The sequence below is a fragment of the Ylistrum balloti genome, unplaced genomic scaffold (genome assembly GCF_031769215.1).
Source record: "Ylistrum balloti isolate Yb309-2 unplaced genomic scaffold, AGI_CSIRO_Ybal_v1 Utg370800, whole genome shotgun sequence".
Lineage (NCBI taxonomy): Eukaryota > Metazoa > Mollusca > Bivalvia > Pectinida > Pectinidae > Ylistrum > Ylistrum balloti.
The window spans coordinates 139989-160772 of NW_026782466.1; the positions used below are offsets into that span (position 1 = coordinate 139989).

Consider the following 20784-nt stretch of genomic DNA (forward strand, 5'->3'; position numbering starts at 1 on the left):
TTCATGACTCCTACAGCACCATGGCAGTCTTCCTGTAATATTTTTAATATAAACTTGGCTAATTTATTTGGATTTTAAACAAGAATCTGCCAGCTTAACTTTACTGACACAATTACTGATAAACATGTATCAGTTTCTACACACATCCTATAAAAGGGACAACATCAGGAACATACTGACCAGATTGACAGTTGATGACATAGATTTTAAATCTGTTTACATACATTTTGACTCCATCCTCTATTCACACGTATATCAACTAAACATGGCCAAAATTGAACTAAGCAATCTTGTTTTCAAATTTTCTTCACCATCAATTGGTATGTAGAGTTGTCTGCCCTTGATGACATCTGGTCTAGGATTGTCTGACTGATGATCTTTTTAAGTCACAATATATCATCCTATTATCAACAGCAGGTTTGCCATGTAAACTTAAAACCAGAAATATAAAACACTGCCCAGGCTACAGGACATTTGTCCAATCTACCAGGTTTTCATACATATTTCAAACTTGCTCATTCAAGAAAAAAAATGAACATATGCACAACCTTTTTGGCAATTAATAGTAATTGTATATTTTGTTTTTATTATTATTTACCTTTTTTGAAACAAAAAAGAAAATTGTATTATGAAATATTATAAGATGCAACAATTTCAAATTGGCTTAATTTGAGGGACATTTTGAGTTTGATAGCATTATTGTTTTCATCAGTCAAAACTGAATAAGAAATCTTCCGTGTTCTTTCAATCAAAACAAATGATGATGACGACTAAGAAGAAGAAAAAACAATTTAAAATGTTTTTTTTTGTGAATATTTATTGTATTTAACCAATAATAAGCCCATACACATCTCTTGATTTTAGAATTACCTACAAATGCTATTTTCTATTGTTGCAGCAAGACCTGACTTAAGTAAGAAACAGGTTAGTCCTCCATTAGGTCTATAGACAATAGAACATGATATATTTCATAGACAAAACTTGCTACCCTAACAAAGCTCAGAAACTGCAATGTTTTGGAGATTAAGCAATAGAAAATTTGGCTTCGGTTTCATGTCTTAACTCATATATCATATACGGGGACAACAGGTCATCAAGTCATCCAACAACAAAGGTGAGATCTAACACAGCTTGGATGACGCTCGACACACAACCCACGACCTACGTCACAATAAACATGTATAAGCCATGAACACTTACAAGAGACCATCTGGAACATCAACGGTCAAACATTGCATTCTGTAGCAATTTCACTTAAGTGTATATCGTCATGGATTTTACCAATATCAAAGGACTTCTAAAGAAACTATTGGTCCTCTTGACCACTGTCCAGTTATTTTGGCCACTAGTGACCACTTGTAAATGTGCTATCAAGCACCCACAACAGTTATTCTGCTCAGCTCATTTTGGTAAGTTTTCTAGTTAAAATTTGAGGTATTTCATTAATTCACAAAAAGGAATATATCAAAGATGTCCTATCTGACCTCATTTAATGAGTATCCCTTTGCCAATATCAACATTTTGTGTGTGCGTTTTTTCCTCAATGAGAAATATCCAGCAAAAGTTAAGGAAATAAACATAATAATGAAAACATCAAGAATATTATATACTATCAATTTTGCAGTAATAACGGCCAGAGTAGATGATATTACCTTGAATTATGTGACAGAAGATACAGCGACAGAGCTGACTCCCCTTGGCAGTCTACAGAGTGTTACCTATCATGTAAATGTACAACATGTGTACAAGGTAAGTCAGTATAAACAGGTAAACCTGTGTTAGGAGACCACCTGACTTGTATAAGAAATGTGCAGGTAAACCTGTGTTATCAGACCACCTTGTTTGTATATCATGTGTACAAGATAAGTCAGTATAAACAGGTAAACCTGTGTTATCAGACCACCTTGTTTGTATATCATGTGTACAAGATAAGTCAGTATAAACAGGTAAACCTGTGTTATCAGACCATCTGGTTTGTATATCATGTGTACAAGATAAGTCAGTATAAACAGGTATACCTGTGTAAGGAGACCACCTGATTTGTATAAAAAGTGTACAGATAAACCTGTGTTATCAGACCATCTGGTTTGTATATCATGTGTACAAGATAAGTCAGTATATACAGGTAAACCTGTGTTATCAGACCACCTGGTTTGTAAATCATGTGTACAACATAAGTCAGTATATACAGGTAAACCTGTGTTATTAGACCACCTGGTTTGTAAATCATATGTACAGCATAAGTCAGTATATACAGGTAAACCTGTCTTATCAGACAATCTGGTTTGTATATCATGTGTACAAGATAAGTCAGTATATACAGGTAAACCTGTGTTATCAGACCACCTGGTTTGTAAATCATATGTACAGCATAAGTCAGTATATACAGGTAAACCTGTCTTATCAGACAATCTGGTTTGTATATCATGTGTACAAGATAAGTCAGTATATACAGGTAAACCTGTCTTATCAGACCACCTGGTTTGTAAATCATGTGTACAGCATAAGTCTGTATATACAGGTAAACCTGTGTTAGGAGACCACCTGGTTTGTATATCATGTGTAGAAGATAAGTCAGTATAAACAGGTAAACCTGTGTTAGGAGACCACCTGGTTTGTATATCATGTGTACAAGATAAGTCAGTATATACAGGTAAACCTGTCTTATCAGACCACCTGGTTTGTAAATCATGTGTACAAGATAAGTCAGTATATACAGGTAAACCTGTGTTATCAGACCACCTGGTTTGTAAATCATATGTACAGCATAAGTCAGTATATACAGGTAAACCTGTCTTATCAGACAATCTGGTTTGTATATCATGTGTACAAGATAAGTCAGTATATACAGGTAAACCTGTCTTATCAGACAATCTGGTTTGTATATCATGTGTACAAGATAAGTCAGTATATACAGGTAAACCTGTCTTATCAGACCACCTGGTTTGGAAATCATGTGTACAGCATAAGTCAGTATATACAGGTAACCCTGTGTTAGGAGACCACCTGGTTTGTATATCATGTGTACAAGATAAGTCAGTATAAACAGGTAAACCTGTCTTATGAGATGGCATTGTTTTTATAGTATGATGTGTACAGCATTTCTGTTGGTTTTGTCTCGTGTTATATGTGCACAATATAATTTGCAGATTTGTAATATCATACATTATCTAATATATCACTTTGTTTTTCTCTGTAGTATGAACGGGGTAGAGGGAGAAGACGATCTATTAATCGTCATCTCAAAATCAACACGCCAGGGTCACTTTATGACTGTCGCGTATCTCTTCTTAAGAACTCCACGTACATCCTGACAGGTCACATCAACAGGAGGATATTCTGGGTGGACAGTTGTGACTGGGTACAGGATCTGACCAGGCTGACTTATCGACAGAGGACGGGACTGCTTAGTCTCTACCAGAAGAACTGCCGATGCCAGGTAAAAAATCACATGACCTGACACTATACATAATCGTAAATTATTTACTTGTTTCCTTAACGTAATGAAATCCATGATTTTAATTAAATGTACAACTTGATGGCAGAATATCTACTGCAGGGATAAGTGTTCTTATACAAATGCATGTTAATGATTGGGTGAAAGAGTGTTTTTATCAAGGGAGAAAACTCATTCTTCCCTGCAAAGAGGATAATTTAAAAAAAAAAAACAAAAAACATGTTGATTAGTGACATGGAAAGAAAACTTTTAACAAAATTCAGATGTTGGTAATTGTAAAAGTACGAAATAAGATGTAAGAAAATAGGTGTTGTAAGTATTGTCAGATATTTACCTGGCAATAAGTCTGTGGTGGGCGATTAGTCTTTCTGCATAAATTTTGTAGAAATGTTTAAAGTTCTCAAGAAACGCCAGCAAATATTTAATATTCATGCATTGACTCCCTCAACTGCGTCAGTGGTTATATTTTGGTCCCAGGGCTTATTATAGAATAACAGTTACAAAACCATCCTCATCTGTAAAGTGTCTTCCAGGTACATAAAAATGTATAAAGAATTGGGAATGTGTCTGCGATCTGAATTTCTACACAATGACATTTACTGACTGTGATAAACCCAAACCAATATCTCAAAGATTTTTTTTTATATATTACATGTAGTGAGCAGATGTTTGTGTGATATTTTTGTTCCAACAGGTTCGCTGTTGTACAGGATCTCAATGTAAACACAGACCATCGGCAAAGACCAACAACCAATGTATGATGGACATTGGAATCTTTAGCTGTTACACCAAATATGGAATTTGTTTATATGAAAACAAGAAAGGTCGAAAGGGTTGCACCTGGAAGACAAACCCACAGATAGATCAGTGTCTCACAGCAAATGGCCAGAGAAATAATTTCTTCTGGGAAAAATGAAACTTTGAAATAAATTACTTTAAGTCTGAGTCATCAAATGGAGTGTTTCTCAAATGGATTTCATATTATCTCCAGGAAAAAAAACAAAGTGTAAGATGGTATTTTACAAAATATTTGAAGCAAGTTTTGATTTCTGTGAAATTTTGAAATATATTACTTAATGTTAAAATTTGTCCTCATAAAAATATTTAGTGTAAAATGAAACTCAGGATTTTGTTTATATATGTACTAAAGGACCATGGTGGTCTGGCTATTCATGGTTGTGTGAACCATGGAAGAATTTGCCTTGTGTACCACAGACCCTCACAAGTCCAAATTTCCTTTCTTTTTTTCTATATACAGTACAATATAAAATCTTGCATGCTTACGAACATAAATGCCTCTCAGAGTAGACTAGATTTTTTTTATTAAAAAATAAAAGTCAATTTTCATTTCTTTTTTTCATTTATTTATCATTTGTTAAACCAGTAATTTTGTATGTTCTGTTTATAAGTGCCTTCATTTCACAAAATAGCTTGTATATAATTCTTAAATCATAAACAAAGAGTTTCTTTCAAAAACGTGAAACTTTCAAAAACAAGTTATCAGAAAGGGCCATGCTGCTAGTGCTGAAAGGGAAGAAACTCCAGCTTTCACCAATACCTTGCATCAATACACCTGATATCCTTAATAGGCCATATTTGTAATATCGTTTAATTTGGTCAATTAACGAGCTCGTATGTTTATTGATGAGATGTTGTAGACCTAGAGAGAGTTTAAACATTACCGATACTGACATCAATATCTACCAACACAATCAGTCATAATTGGCCTTCAAAATGTGTTCAAATCATAATGCTTTAGACGTCTGATTCTAATCCTTCATAAAAGGATCAATATTTATCTAACCAGACTGCACTGTTTATCATTAAATATAAAGGTGTACAGATATTTCCACAGTTCACATTCATATTCAAATTTACAAAGCATATTTCATAGTAAAACATTAACTTTAATTTCAGTAATAATTACCATAACTTTAGTATGCAAGTAAAGTACCTGCACCCATCTTTGTAGCCGCAAAACCAAAGATTTAAAAAAACCGCTCTCCCCGCAGTCTCGTGAGTCATTACCTCAATTTCCTCTATTTTCTGGAATTTTTTATTTATTAGTAGCCATAGTAACTGAGTATGAAATGAATCTTATCTGAATTGATACTGTTCAATATTTTTGTGGAACAACAAACAGTATTCGATTGTGAATGGCTGCGATGTTGTGCATGATATACACACAGGAATCTGATGTCTCATGGTTCAACATGACGTGACAACAGCTGAAATACAATACAAAAAATCGCAAGATTAACTTACCATTTCTTTATGGTTCGGGTAGTATGCCTGCTCAATCAGTGGGAAATTGTCACGGCCTAACTTCTTTTGGATTTTTATCAGTTGAGAGAACTGAAATGTCCGAATCAATGACTTTATTTAAATTTCAAATTATTAATAAACAATTCTTTACAATAAGATTTCTAAAATGTATGAAAAGTTCTTAAATGTTTATATGCGGGTCAAAATTCTCTCTATCTGTTAGTGATGGAACATTGGTTGAAATCATAATCGAATATCAGTTAAAATTTATAGGTTTTAGATGTGGTTATTCGGTTACAAAATCGACGGACTGTGTTTCATATTTATAAAAAGTAAATACATTCTCTGTTACGATGTCTTTATCTTTTCTTTTTTTCTTTTTGTTTTGTTAACTTTATTCTGAAATACCTCAATTACTTAGAATTCTTATAAAAAAGAATATTATTGGCAATTTGCATTTTTATATGGCACGATATGAATTTGATTTTTGCTAAAAGATAAATTATTAATTCACCAATGATCAATTATGAAAAATTCAAACCAATCATCGAATCAGATGAGTTTAAACGATTATATGATGGATTATAGGCGATCAATGTATCTGATTACTATCTGGATCATTTACATGCTTTGAAGTAGTGAGATGGCATTTTTTTAAACATTTTTATGACCAAATATAGATGACATGATTCTGTGTAAACCAGAAGTTTAATTGAAATAACTTGACAACATACCACCCATGGCCGATCCTGAAAGTTGTAGATTGAATGGAGAGAGTTGACACTGGGTATTCCACCATATTGAAATCCAATTAGTAAGTTCTTCCAATCTTCTGAAGCATCTCTAACATTTTGTCGTATCAGCAGGAAGTCGGGTTTAAATGATCTAGGGAGAAAACGAAATAAAAGCAGATTTTCAAAGTTGAGTCTAATATTTGTTCTTGGAAACATATTAATGTTTTAAATACTGTTCATCAGTTACTTTTACGTGTCTTTGTTGTGACCCAGATTTCAATTCTAAGTGATCGATACATAGTGCACTATGCACCTTCAGTGCATGACAAAGATATACAACAATTTTATACTGATTGCCCAACAATAAACAATTCACAACTATGAAAAGATTTCACTAATAATTTTCCTCTAATTTTGACTTTTGACCAGCCGAAGAAAGTACCTTAACTTCTAATGTAGTATCGTCGGTTTTCAATAATTTGGATGAATCAAAATTACTATATGTCCTAAAAGGTCATCTTGACCATATTTCAGTGAATGAAGACAATTTAAAATGACAACATGTAATAAAGGATACTAACAATTTGTTACTTTTGCATTACATCAATTACACAAAATATTGGGATGAATTGCAAGCAGCTTAATATCAAAAGAAGATTTCTTAGGTTTTGGAACTTGAATGTGATAAGATACATATGCTAATTGATAGAATCTTTATCAGATTTGCTGACCTGTTTGATATTGATTTTTTACACACTCCTGAAACAGTTAAAAATGCAAATGATGAAATTGTGACAAGCGCCGCCAGCTTGCTACTGATAAGTTAGGTACCCAGTTTTGGAGTTGTGGGTTAATATGATCTGACGTAAAAACCTGCTCGTGTTTGTTTGGGTCAAATCGAATTAACTTTTCATTAATCTATTTTTGTGGGATGATTAGATTGGCAAAGCCTGGTTTGTGCTGTGTTTGTGTTTGTTTCGGTCAGCCCTAATTAACTTGCAGTCTGACCCAAACACTTGTCATTAATCTATGGTAGTGAGTTAATTAGACCTGACTCAAACCCTGCTCATTAATTAATAGTGGCGAGTTAATTAGATCTGACTCAAACCCTGCTCATTAATTAATAGTGGTGAGCTGATCATGTCTGACCCAAACCCTGCTCTTTTAATATATGTATATATATAGATAAATTTGAAGTTTAAATGTATTTATGAATACCACAGCCTTCTCTTGATTGACATAAGAATAAAACATTCCAATTTCTATTCTGTACACTACTAATCAATTTCAACATATTATGTTAATTTAGTATGTCTCATACCTAAAAAAACATGGCAACAAGGATTGTACAAAAGACATATTAAGTGAAAAGCACCTTTTCATAATTTAGAGTGAGATAGAGTAGAGCCAAGCAATGAATTAAACTGCATCATACAGCTGTTTCCTCCTTCTAGGACTTGTCAGTGATGCTAACAGCCTAAATTTTGAAGCCTATAAGGCGACTATGCACAAACCAAAGTCATCAAAAGAAAAGTCAAATTCTAGACAGGGAGGTGCAGCAGTCTCATAGTTGGAAAAATTTCGTAATTTTCATACAACAGATGATTTTAGAATAGCGTCAAGTACACGTGTATTTTCTGAACCGTGCCACTATTTGAGAAAATAAAATGTAGGAAGTAGGTAACAGCAAACCTCTGGGACTCCACCTGCAGTGTGTCCAGACTAACAAGGTTCTAATGTACACACAAACCAAAGTGTCCAGGCTAACAAGGTTTTACTGTAAACACAAACACACAAACCAAAGTGTCCAGACTAACAAGGTTCTACTATACACACAAACCAAAGTGTCCAGACTAACAAGGTTCTACTGTACATACGGACCAAAGTGTCCAGACTAACAAGGTTCTACTGTACACACAAACCAAAGTGTCCACACTAACAAGGATTTACTGTACACACAAACCAACTTATCTGACTTACGAGATAAATGATGTTGTATCTGAGTGTTGCATTATCATTATGGATAAGGTAATGAATGTGATAATCAACGGGATATGAGAAAATCTAATGAAACATTTTAGCACTTCAGTTTGAATTGCATTCATCCAGTTGGCATTCAAAGTCCATGAATGTCAACTGAAAGCCGTTCAATGCTTACATTTACAGATTTTTAATTTCATCTTATCATAAGGAAGTCAACCTCATTTCCTTTACTGGCAATAGCTATGCTGTTGGCAGTTCATGAGCTCGTAATACACAACTGACATTGGTAAGGTTACATTGTAGCAATGTTTTCAGACAATGATAAATAATTAAATATCATATACTTGTGTATATAGAAATAAAATGAACAGCAATGTATTAGCTACAGCCAATGTCAGTTTATTAACTAGACCGTTAAGTAAAGCAAGGGTTCTGATTGACCTGGATTTTGCGGAAGAGAACATCAAAAAAGCATTATCGTGGAATGAAGACATACAACATTACCAACACTGTACGGTACCAGAGGCCAGATTTCATTGGGGAAATAGTCCTGGGCAAATGATGGATTGTCTGATAATATAAAATCAATGTAGAAAACCAGTGGTGTCGGGAGTATATACTGACACATCAGAATCTCCGGATTTATAACAATCACCCGCCTCCATCTCATGCACCTTGTCACTACCAGAGCATTGCTAGGATCACCTGCCTCCATCACACTAAAGTGTCACTGATCAATTGCCAAATGGCTAAGAATATAGCTGAGTAGACTACACAGATTTGATTTTTAGTTTAATACTTTTGCACTTCAACAAGCCAATCAACTAAATTTAAATCTATTATCTCCACAGGTTAGAACACGAGACACCACAATGTCTGGCTTTATAAAGGTTGGTACAACGTGAGACCTCATTTCTTTTATCTCAACAAGTTTGCACATGAGACACCACAATGTGTCTCTATAGGTTTGTACAATTTTAGACCACAATGTGTGTCTCTACAGGTTGGTACAATGTGAGACCACAATGAGTGTCTCTATAGGTTTGTACAATGTGAGACCACAATGTATGTCTCTATAGGTTTGTACAATGTGAGACCACAATATGTGTCTCTATAGGTTTGTACAATGTGAGACACCACATTGTGTGTCTCTATAGGTTTGTACATGAGACACCACATTGTGTGTCTCTATAGGTTTGTACAATGTGGGACCACAATGTGTGTCTCTATAGGTTTGTACAATGTGAGACCACAATGTGTGTCTCTATAGGTTTGTACAATGTGAGACACCACATTGTGTGTCTCTATAGGTTTGTACATGAGACACCACAACGTGTGTCTCTATATGTTTGTACAATGTGGGACCACAATGTGTGTCTCTATAGGTTTGTACAATGTGAGACCACAATGTGTGTCTCTATAGGTTTGTACAATGTGAGACACCACATTGTGTGTCTCTATAGGTTTGTACATGAGACACCACAATGTGTGTCTCTATATGTTTGTACAATGTGGGACCACAATGTGTGTCTCTATAGGTTTGTACAATGTGAGACCACAATGTGTGTCTCTATAGGTTTGTACAATGTGAGACCACAATGTGTGTCTCTATAGGTTTGTACAATGTGAGACACCACATTGTGTGTCTCTATAGGTTTGTACATGAGACACCACAACGTGTCTCTATATGTTTGTACAATGTGGGACCACAATGTGTGTCTCAAAAGTTGTCTCTGAGTTAGTCTAGAGAATATGAGACAGTTCAACTTTTGTTGAAGTCTACACAAACTTAGCTTATCATATTTATGTGCAAGCAACAAAGGCTCTATGTATTTATACTGGCATACAGCTAATAGCAATAAAAAGAAATATATATATATATCCAGTGTGTTACGGTACCGGAGCCTCCTCTTAATACCTCTGAAGTCACTTCAGTAGAATATAATTGCTGTCTAAAGTGTGGGTTTCGATTCCTGTGACCTTTTAGGTCCATGTTACCACTGATGGATGTAAAAATCTATTCCAACCTAACAGCTCCCAGAGAGACGCCTCCTGTACATCTGAATAGGTCTAACATCAATTATATCTGGGGGCCGATTTCCTATATATTCTGATTATATCCAAGATCCTGCCACCAGAAATAGACCCTGGGTAAACTTTACTTCTAGTGGAGTTCATGTCAAACGTCTCAAATATACAATAAAAGTAAATCAACCTGGCCTCTAAGATAAGCTAAAGGATGAGGGGCAGGGACTGGAAAGTTAGCTAAAGGATGAGGGGCAGGGACTGGAAAGTTAGCTAAAGGATGAGGGGCAGGGACTGGAAAGTTAGCTAAAGGATGAGGGGCAGGGACTGGAAAGTTAGCTAAAGGATGAGGGGCAGGGACAGGATAATTCAATGAGAGATGAGGGGCAGGGACTGGATAATTCAATGAGAGATGAGGGGCAGGGACAGCATAATTAGCTGAGGGATGAGGGGCAGGGACTGGATAATTCAATGAGAGATGTGGGGCTGGGACAGCATTATTAGCTGAGGGATGAGGGGCAGGGACAGCATAATTAGCTGAGAGATGAGGGGCAGGGACTGGATAATTCAATGAGAGATGTGGGGCAGGGACTGGATAATTCAATGAGAGATGAGGGGCAGGGACTGGATAATTCAATGAGAGATGAGGGGCAGGGACAGCATAATTAGCTGAGGGATGAGGGGCAGGGACTGAATAATTCAATGAGAGATGAGGGGCAGGGACAGCATAATTAGCTGAGGGATGAGGGGCAGGGACTGGATAATTCAATGAGAGATGTGGGGCAGGGACTGGATAATTCAATGAGAGATGAGGGGCAGGGACTGGATAATTCAATGAGAGATGAGGGGCAGGGACAGCATAATTAGCTGAGGGATGAGGGGCAGGGACAGCATAATTAGCTGAGGGATGAGGGGCAGGGACTGGATAATTCAATGAGAGATGAGGGGCAGGGACAGCATAATTAGCTGAGGGTTGAGGGGCAGGGACTGAATAATTCAATGAGAGATGAGGGGCAGGGACAGCATAATTAGCTGAGGGATGAGGGGCAGGGACTGGATAATTCAATGAGAGATGTGGGGCAGGGACTGGATAATTCAATGAGAGATGAGGGGCAGGGACTGGATAATTCAATGAGAGATGAGGGGCAGGGACTGGATAATTCAATGAGAGATGAGGGGCAGGGACTGGATAATTCAATGAGAGATGAGGGGCAGGGACAGCATAATTAGCTGAGGGATGAGAGGCAGGGACAGCATAATTAGCTGAGGGATGAGGGGCAGGGACTGAATAATTCAATGAGAGATGAGGGGCAGGGACTGGATAATTCGATGAGAGATGTGGGGCAGGGACTGGATAATTCAATGAGAGATGTGGGGCAGGGACAGCATAACTAGCTGAGGGATGAGGGGCAGGGACGGCATAATTAGCTGAGAGATGAGGGGCAGGGACTGGATAATTAGCTGAGGGATGAGGGGTAGGGACTGGATAATTCAATGAGAGATGTGGGGCAGGGACTGAATAATTCAATGAGAGATGAGGGGCAGGGACAGCATAATTAGCTGAGGGATGAGGGGTAGGGACTGGATAATTCAATGAGAGATGTGGGGCAGGGACAGCATAATTAGCTGAGGGATGAGGGGCAGGGACTGGATAATTCAATGAGAGATGAGGGGCAGGGACTGGATAATTCAATGAGAGATGAGGGGCAGGGACAGCATAATTAGCTGAGGGATGAGGGGCAGGGACTGGATAATTAGCTGAGGGATGAGGGGTAGGGACTGCATAATTAGCTGAGAATTGTGGGGCAGGGACTGAATAATCAGCTGAGAATTGTGGGGCAGGGATAATTAGCTGAGGGGGGAGGGGCAGGTATGGGATAATTAGCTGAGGGGGGAAGGGCAGGTACAGGATAATTAGCTGAGGGGGGAGGGGCAGGTATGGGATAATTAGCTGAGGGGGGAGGGGCAGGTACAGGATAATTAGCTGAGGGGTAAGGGGAAGGGACTGAATAACTAGCTAAGATATGAGAGACAGGGACTGGCTAATTAGTTGATATTTGGGGCAAACCTGGGACTGGATAACTAGCTAGTTTCATTTGAGGGGCCTAGGGGATGATTATCTAAGGGTCGGGACCTTATAGTTAGGTTAGGGAAGGGGGTAAGGACTGGATCAGCTTGAGAAATAAATGGAACAGCTGCAATAGGGTTAGGTTTTGATAATAAGATTCAAGGAGAGCAGCATTCATAACTAAACAAGAGATCCTGTAGAAACCCTGGTGGTCTACATTGTTTGGTCTTTATTTCATCTTGGAATAGTTTCCTTCTTTCTATCCTTACATTTTGTTCTTGCTCTTAATTACTTGAAATTTGTGAAATTACTTAGAAGAAATAGTGATAGTTATCTTTATTTGTCCAATCCAAGATGGTCGCCTTTCGGCCATTTTTTTTTTTTTTAACAACTCCAAAATCAAATGGCCATAGCTAAGGACCAAAGGGAACTATTTATAAATTTCTGAATAATCTTTCATGGTTAAAATACTAGATATTGGCTTTACAACCATTTTCTTTTTCTAATCAATTTCAAGATCAAAAGGAGACAACTAGGGACAAAGGAAAGCTACATCTGAAATTCTAGAAAGATCCATTTTGTGCTTCTCAAGAATAGTGATAATAAGAATTACTTACGGCATACGAAAGATTCCAAACACAGGTTGATTTAAATAGCCAACCGTTAACAGAGAGCTAGATATCCAATTTTCATGAGAAGATGAATGATATAAAATCATTTTAAAAGTCTCCCTTTCAACTTTACTTTCACAACACAGAGATGTACAATTTGATATCAAAGAATTCCAGACACATGTATCATAAAGTACAAAGCTGCTGTTTGGAACATAACTTCTTTTAATAATTTGTGATTAAAATATCTAAATAACAATGTTTTTTTTTTGAAAAGAGAGATATCCAAAAATTTATAACCCAAAGAAAATTTAATTACACAAACAGGTATTAGCAGTTTGTTTCTTCTCTCCAGTTTAAATTGACAAGGTGATCAATGTCTTTCCTTTACAGAACTAAATTAGTTACTAGTCTTTTCAGTTGCTTTATATGAAACGGTAAATCACATTTCAGCGTGATATATATCTGTCCCTATATACACATACTCCCAGAGACAAACTTAGAACTTAGTTTCTTTGTGATATAATATACATTAGCCTGCGGTGAGAGGTGTCATATGAAGTGTCGTTTAAATGTGGAACCCAGTATTGATTCTGTCTTAAAAGATTGTACAAAATGATATTTTACATAAATATCATCTAACATACACACTCAAGCCTAGAAATGAGTTTTGCTTCAAATATGATTTTGGTATACTCTCCAGAAATGATATTTATTAATATTCAAAAAGGATTTTTTTTTTCTTCTCTAGTTTTTGTTTTACAATAAGTGATTTTAAGGAAATGACATGTTCTTTAAACTTTGCCATCAATATTTCTAGAGATTCAATATTTGTACTGACAGGATTTCTAATCCATATAAAGTGTTGTACTTTTGCCTTGATACCTCATTCCCAGATATAACAAATATATTTATTGGTCAGATGTTGTATTGGTAACAGATTCCCTTTTCACCTAGCCATCTGGGTTTCAACTCCAAGAACAGACATGAAATGGTATGGGGTCACCTGCCTGACCATGTGGGTTTTCCCTGGGTACTTTGGTTTCCTCCCACAGTAAGACTCTCCGCACACTTCCTTCCGGGCCAGCAAGAATGATTAATATAAGCTGATAGCTTGTTTCGCAATTGTTGTAAAATAATCAAAGTTTACATGAATATACATTCACTGAATGATATTTTGACTGAAGTAAGTTGATAGTGCTTGAGTACATATTCCTCTGCGGTTGGAACTGACACAAATCAATCAATTTCATTCACTCAAACAAAGTTGGTAGTCTTCCACACAAGGAATCTGCAGTACAAATTTCTTGACTCTTAAGCTTCTGGATTTTACAAATTTTAACATATTTTATTTTTGTTGTCTTGACAGTAAGTCAAAACCATTCCTCCCTAAACAAATTTCAGAAGCCTTTTATTCCAATCAAGCTATGAATTACAGATTAAAACATCAAGACTCTATATTTTATAGATCAAAAGAAGAAGTTGTTCCAAGAAGAACAACTGCTACACCATCACTTACATTGTATAACAGAGTGTATTTTTAGTTTTGGTTGTTTAGAGTCAAATATGTATATCTTTTCTTTCTTTCTTGTTTGTTTTTTTTTTTTTTATGAATTATAATTTTTGTTTGCTTTTCATTTGTTTACAGTTAGTTAAATGTCATTCCAGCAGATGGTAGCTTATGATTACAGCGATGGTATATAAACTGGCCTAATACACCTACCTCACCACCTTAGTTCCATTTCTCATTATCTGAATGTCCACCATCGTTCCTGTATCTGTATAGGAAGCCAAATTTAACTCCGAAAATTCTGCCTGTAATAAATCATAAGACATAGACAATATTAGATTTGGGAAATCACATTCTCTCATTTGGAGCTACGTTATTGTAAATCAGAAAACTATTTAGTATCTCTAAAGATGGGGTAAAAAGTAATGAGCAAGACAAAACATTAACTATTTACTTAAAATTTCAACTAAAGCTTCGTCTCTTATTCAGGGCTAGACGCATCACTAAATATCTCCTAACTACTCCTGTCATAGTGTTTCCCTCCCCCTGTACTAAATATCTCCTGACTACTCCTGTCATAGTGTCTCCCTCCCCCTGGTACTAAATATCTCCTGACTACTCCTGTCATAGTGTTTCCCTCCCCCTGTACTAAATATCTCCTGACTACTCCTGTCATAGTGTCTCCCTCCCCCTGGTACTAAATATCTCCTGACTACTCCTGTCATAGTGTTTCCCTCCCCCTGTACTAAATATCTCCTGACTAATCCTGTCATAGTGTCTCCCTCCCCCTGGTACTAAATATCTCCTGACTAATCCTGTCATAATGTCTCCCTCCTCTGTACTAAATATCTCCTAACTACTCCTGTCATAGTGTCTCCCTCCCCTGTACTAAATATCTCCTGACTACTCCTGTCATAGTGTCTCCCTCCCCTGTACTATATATCTCCTACCTACTCTTGTCATAGTGTCTCCCTCCCCTGTACTAAATATCTCCTGACTACTCCTGTCATAGTGTCTCCCTCCCCTGTACTATATATCTCCTACCTACTCCTGTCATAGTGTCTCCCTCCCCTGTACTAAATATCTCCTAACAACTCCTGTCATAGTGTCTCCCTCCCCAGTACTAAATATCTCCTAACTACTTCTGTCATAGTGTCTCCCTCCCCCGTACTAAATATCTCCTAACAACTCCTGTCATAGTGTCTCCCTCCCCCGTACTAAATATCTCCTAACTACTTCTGTCATAGTGTCTCCCTCCCCCTGGTACTAAATATCTCCTAACTACTTCTGTCATAGTGTCTCCCTTCCCCTGGTACTAATTATCTCTTAACTCCCCCTGTCATAGTGTTTCCCTCTGCCATACTAAATATCTCCAAACTACTTTGAACTTCCAATAGACGTCACGAGACAAACACTGTACTACTGCGGTTGGGCCCACACAGACTATAAAAATGCATGTTGGTCTACACACTGTTACAGTTGCGACTATTTGATTTAACTTTGAGTTTAACACAACTTTTACATATAATCAATAATGTAGAAGCTAGAAGTTGAAAGGAATGGTTTCATGTAATATGTATGAAAAACCATCCTTTTATTCCATGACAGTCAATAAACGCAGATTGTTCTCTTTTTACCAAATGGTCTGAATTTTTTTTAGCTGATTCAAATACAATGTCTTAAAAAGCCTTTTCTGTACTTTAAAAGTGCTGGCACGACAACAGCATAGAAGCCTTGATAAGTACCAGAAAGCGCTCATAATTGAAGAGCGTCTGGAAGTGTCATCTATTTCATCAGAGGAATGGGAAAGTGACAGACGATGTTTACATCAGTGGAGTGAGGGGTGTCTACATATTTTTACATCAGTGGAATCGGGAGGTGACAGAAGATGTTTACATCCATGGAGTGAGGGGTGTCTACATATTTTTACATCAGTGGAATCGGGAGGTGACAGAAGATGTTTACATCCATGGAGTGAGGGGTGTCTACATATTTTTACATCAGTGGAATCGGGAGGTGACAGAAGATGTTTACATCCATGGAGTGAGGGGTGTCTACATATTTTTTACAACTGTGGAATGGGGAGGTGACAGAAGATGTTTACATCCATTGAGTGAGGGGTGTCTACATATTTTTACAACTGTGGAATGGGGAGGTGACAGAAGATGTTTACATCAGTGGAATGGGGAGGTGACAGAAGATGTTTACATCAGTGGAATGGGGAGGTGACAGAAGATGTTTACATCCATGGAGTGAGGGGTGTCTACATATTTTTACAACTGTGGAATGGGGAGGTGACAGAAGATGTTTACATCCATGGAGTGAGGGGTGTCTACATATTTTTACAACTGTGGAATGGGGAGGTGACAGAAGATGTTTACATCCATGGAGTGAGTGGTCTCTACATATTTTTACAACTGTGGAATGGGGAGGTGACAGAAGATGTTTACATCAGTGGAATGGGCAGGTGACAGAAGATGTTTACATCAGTGGAATGGGGAGGTGACAGAAGGTGTTTACATTAGTGGAATGGGGAGGTGACAGAAGGTGTTTACATCCATGGAGTGAGGGGTGTCTACATATTTTTACAACTGTGGAATGGGGAGATGACAGAAGATGTTTACATCCATGTAGTGAGGGGTGTCTACATATTTTTACAACTGTGGAATGGGGAGGTGACAGAAGATGTTTACATCAGTGGAATGGGCAGGTGACAGAAGATGTTTACATCAGTGGAATGGGGAGGCGACAGAAGGTGTTTACATTAGTGGAATGGGGAGGTGACAGAAGATGTTTACATCCATGGAGTGAGGGGTGTCTACATATTTTTACAACTGTGGAATGGGGAGGTGACAGAAGGTGTTTACATCCATGGAGTGAGGGGTGTCTACATATTTTTACAACTGTGGAATGGGGAGATGTTTTACATTAGTCAGTGAAGTGAGGGGGTGGCAACATCACTGGAATGAGGATGTTACTGAAGGTGCTGACGAACATTTTTTGGAGAAGTTTTTCGTTGTTACAATTACTTTAAAATGTATTGATGAGGTTTTGGTCTTGAAGCAAGGATAATTTATGTTACTTAATGAAAACTTGCTTTTCTCAAGATGTATTTATTTTGACGATATTGGAGATCAACTACATTTGTTTTAAGCTTCTAATCAATTCATTAAGTTATTATATATAAGTACTTACTTGTTCTACTCTAATATCCCAGTCACCAAAAATCTTTCTTCCTCGAAAGTATTTTGACCTACAACGAAAAAAAAGCATTTTATTTAAACAATTTAAGCCTAACATCCCAGCTGTTGTGTATGGCCAGTCACTCCCTGGAACATGTCTTGGGGGAAAAAAATCAAAGACACAAACGAAGTAATTTGATTGGTTCCAGGAGAAAAAAACTGACCAAATACAAGCTGATATGCTGCTTTTGGATGTTACAAAGAAGAGTCATCCAGCTTCAAAGTCATTACAATATACCATTAAGCAACCTCCAGATTCATTTGATGTACATCACAGAACCAAACTAGTCTTTTCGTCTTGTACACAAGGTGTCGCACATGGAACGTTTGATTTTGCCATGACATGTTGTATGCAGAGAGTGAAACTGATCATAACCCCTGAAGAATCTAGGGTGGTCACCTCAACTCTCTAACAGAACCCTAGTTACTATAAGACCAGGTGTCCCGATATGGTAAGTGTAATCTGTTTCATGGATGACCATTGCAATGTGAATCTATGCCAGTTGACCAATCAGCAGGTGACTCTGTGTATTCCTATCTCAGTACAAATTTTTCACCACCAATAAACGAGTATGAGGATATCAGTCTGAGTTATTTAATTAATGGTTAGTGAGGGACAGCCATACAAACATAATTCTCAGTTTAGGAAACAGAAAAGTAAGCTGTAAAGCTGTTTTATAGCTATAATTGTATTTTGAGACAGACTTTTCCAGTATACGTACTGTTATCACAAATAAAGTGCAAATTATAGTATAGAAATATGACTGCTTTCCCATTAATTCAGACAGTATGGGTCTTTGATGTAACAACAGAACAGTCTGGTGTTTGGTGTCATTCCCATAATCCAATAAAATTACTCACACGGACACAATTTAGTTAATCACAGGGCTGGAAATCAAGTTTTCTTTAGTTACCCCCCATGTTTCAAGTGGTATGTAGTATTTAGGAATGTCATATCATAATTTCTTATCGATTTAGACTTAACAAAGTAATTATCTCTCTAGTGTAACAGGTTGTAATAAATCACTTGTCACTGTTGTGTTACTAGATTGTAATAAATTCCTTATCGCTGTTGTGTTATTAGATTGTAATAAATTCCTTATCACTGTTGTGTTACTATTGTAATAAGTCCCTTGTCACTGTTGTGTTACTAGATTGTAATAAATTCCTTGTCACTGTTGTGTAACTATTGTAATAAATCCCTTGTCACTGTTGTGTTACTAGATTGTAATAAGTCTCTTGTCACTGTTGTGTTACTAGATTGTAATAAATCCCTTGTCACTGTGGTGTTACTAGATTGTAATAAATCACTTGTCACACTGTTGTGTTACTAGATTGTAATAAATCCCTTATCACTGTTGTGTTACTAGATTGTAATAAGTCCCTTGTCACTTCTGTGTTACTAGATTGTAATAAATCCCTTGTTACTGTTGTGTTACTATATTGTAATAAATCCCTTGTTACTGTTGTGTTACTAGATTGTATTAAGTCCCTTGTCACACTGTTGTGTTACTAGATTGTAATAAATCCCTTATCACTGTTGTGTTACTAGATTGTAATAAGTCTCTTGTCACTGTTGTGTTACTAGATTGTAATAAGTCCCTTGTCACTGTTGTGTTACTAGATTGTAATAAGTCCCTTGTCACTGTTGTGTTACTAGATTGTAATAAATTCCTTGTCACTGTTGTGTAACTATTGTAATAAATCCCTTGTCACTGTTGTGTTACTAGATTGTAATAAGTCTCTTGTCACTGTTGTGTTACTAGATTGTAATAAATCCCTTGTTACTGTTGTGTAATAAATCCCTTGTCACTGTTGTGTTACTAGATTGTAATAAATCCCTTGTCACTGTTGTGTTACTAGATTGTAATAAATCACTTGTCACTGTTGTGTTACTAGATTGTAATAAATTCCTTATCGCTGTTGTGTTATTAGATTGTAATAAATCCCTTGTCACTCTGGTGTTACTAGATTGTAATAAATCCCTTGTCACTCTTGTGTTCCTACTTAAAAGAAAGAAAGTCTTTCTGTCTTGTTGCAAGGTTTATAGAGCATTTAAATATGAATATATTCTTTGGCTAAGGCATGGCAAGGTTTAATGTTGCATTAATGCAAATGTCAATATTCAATGTCATGTAGCTTTATTTAACAAAAAGTAAATCTATTGTGAATCTGTTAATTCATTTAGGTAAAAACAGAAGAATACAAACCAGTCTGTGTGATGATCGTCAATGACAAGAAGTGTTTTACATCGATCCTTATTATAAGCTGGTTTGTTGTTAGCTACTGGAGCCCGAGGGATCCCCGCTCCCGACATAGATTTTGATGGGGAGTTTGGGGCACTAGGGGATGGCCCCTTTTTGAAAGTGAGTATACTAGAATTTTCATCTCGCAGTTCACCCTGCAGGTCTCCAGAACTAAACCTCCGCCGTAGGAAATTCATTCCACAAGAAAAATTATCTTTGAAGAAAAGTGACCACGAAATTTTGCTAATTTAAAAAGGCACTGTGCACTATGCTTCTCCTGTGATTGATGGACTGTAGAGTGACCGTCAATAACTTGTCTCCTGATTGGTTTTAAATTCCAAAAAGTACAAATGAGGTAAGAAATCTCTGGATTTTTGTCCACGCTGGCTTATCCACATCAGCTGTATCAAATACACCCTCTCCTGACAGAAGACTTTTGTCCACGCCCACTTATCCACATCAGCTGTACCAAATACACCCTCTCCTGAAAGAAGAAATAAGATGACTGATGAAATAAGCTGAACAGGTAGACTATGTACAATTTTACAGCAAAACATAGGATACAGGATAATATGGATACAGCTCAATCACAACAGAGCATAGCAGAGTCTAGTACTATCCTTCTTGGTTGACTGCTTTATGC

General features: G+C 36.8%; 1 protein-coding gene across 1 annotated transcript in view; it reads right to left on the bottom strand.

The window, feature by feature from the left end:
• Positions 1 to 20377, bottom strand: part of LOC132558599 (synapsin-like) — a 90827-nt gene extending 70450 nt beyond the window's left edge. The window contains exons 1-5 of the mRNA XM_060223187.1: positions 20106 to 20377; positions 17849 to 17906; positions 14867 to 14958; positions 6457 to 6607; positions 5723 to 5812 (exon numbers count right to left, since the gene is read on the bottom strand). Coding sequence (XP_060079170.1) covers positions 5723 to 5812; positions 6457 to 6607; positions 14867 to 14958; positions 17849 to 17906; positions 20106 to 20338 — 624 coding nt within the window. The 5' untranslated portion in view covers positions 20339 to 20377. The remainder of the gene's footprint in view (positions 1 to 5722; positions 5813 to 6456; positions 6608 to 14866; positions 14959 to 17848; positions 17907 to 20105) is intronic.
• Positions 20378 to 20784: the final 407 nt, after the last annotated feature.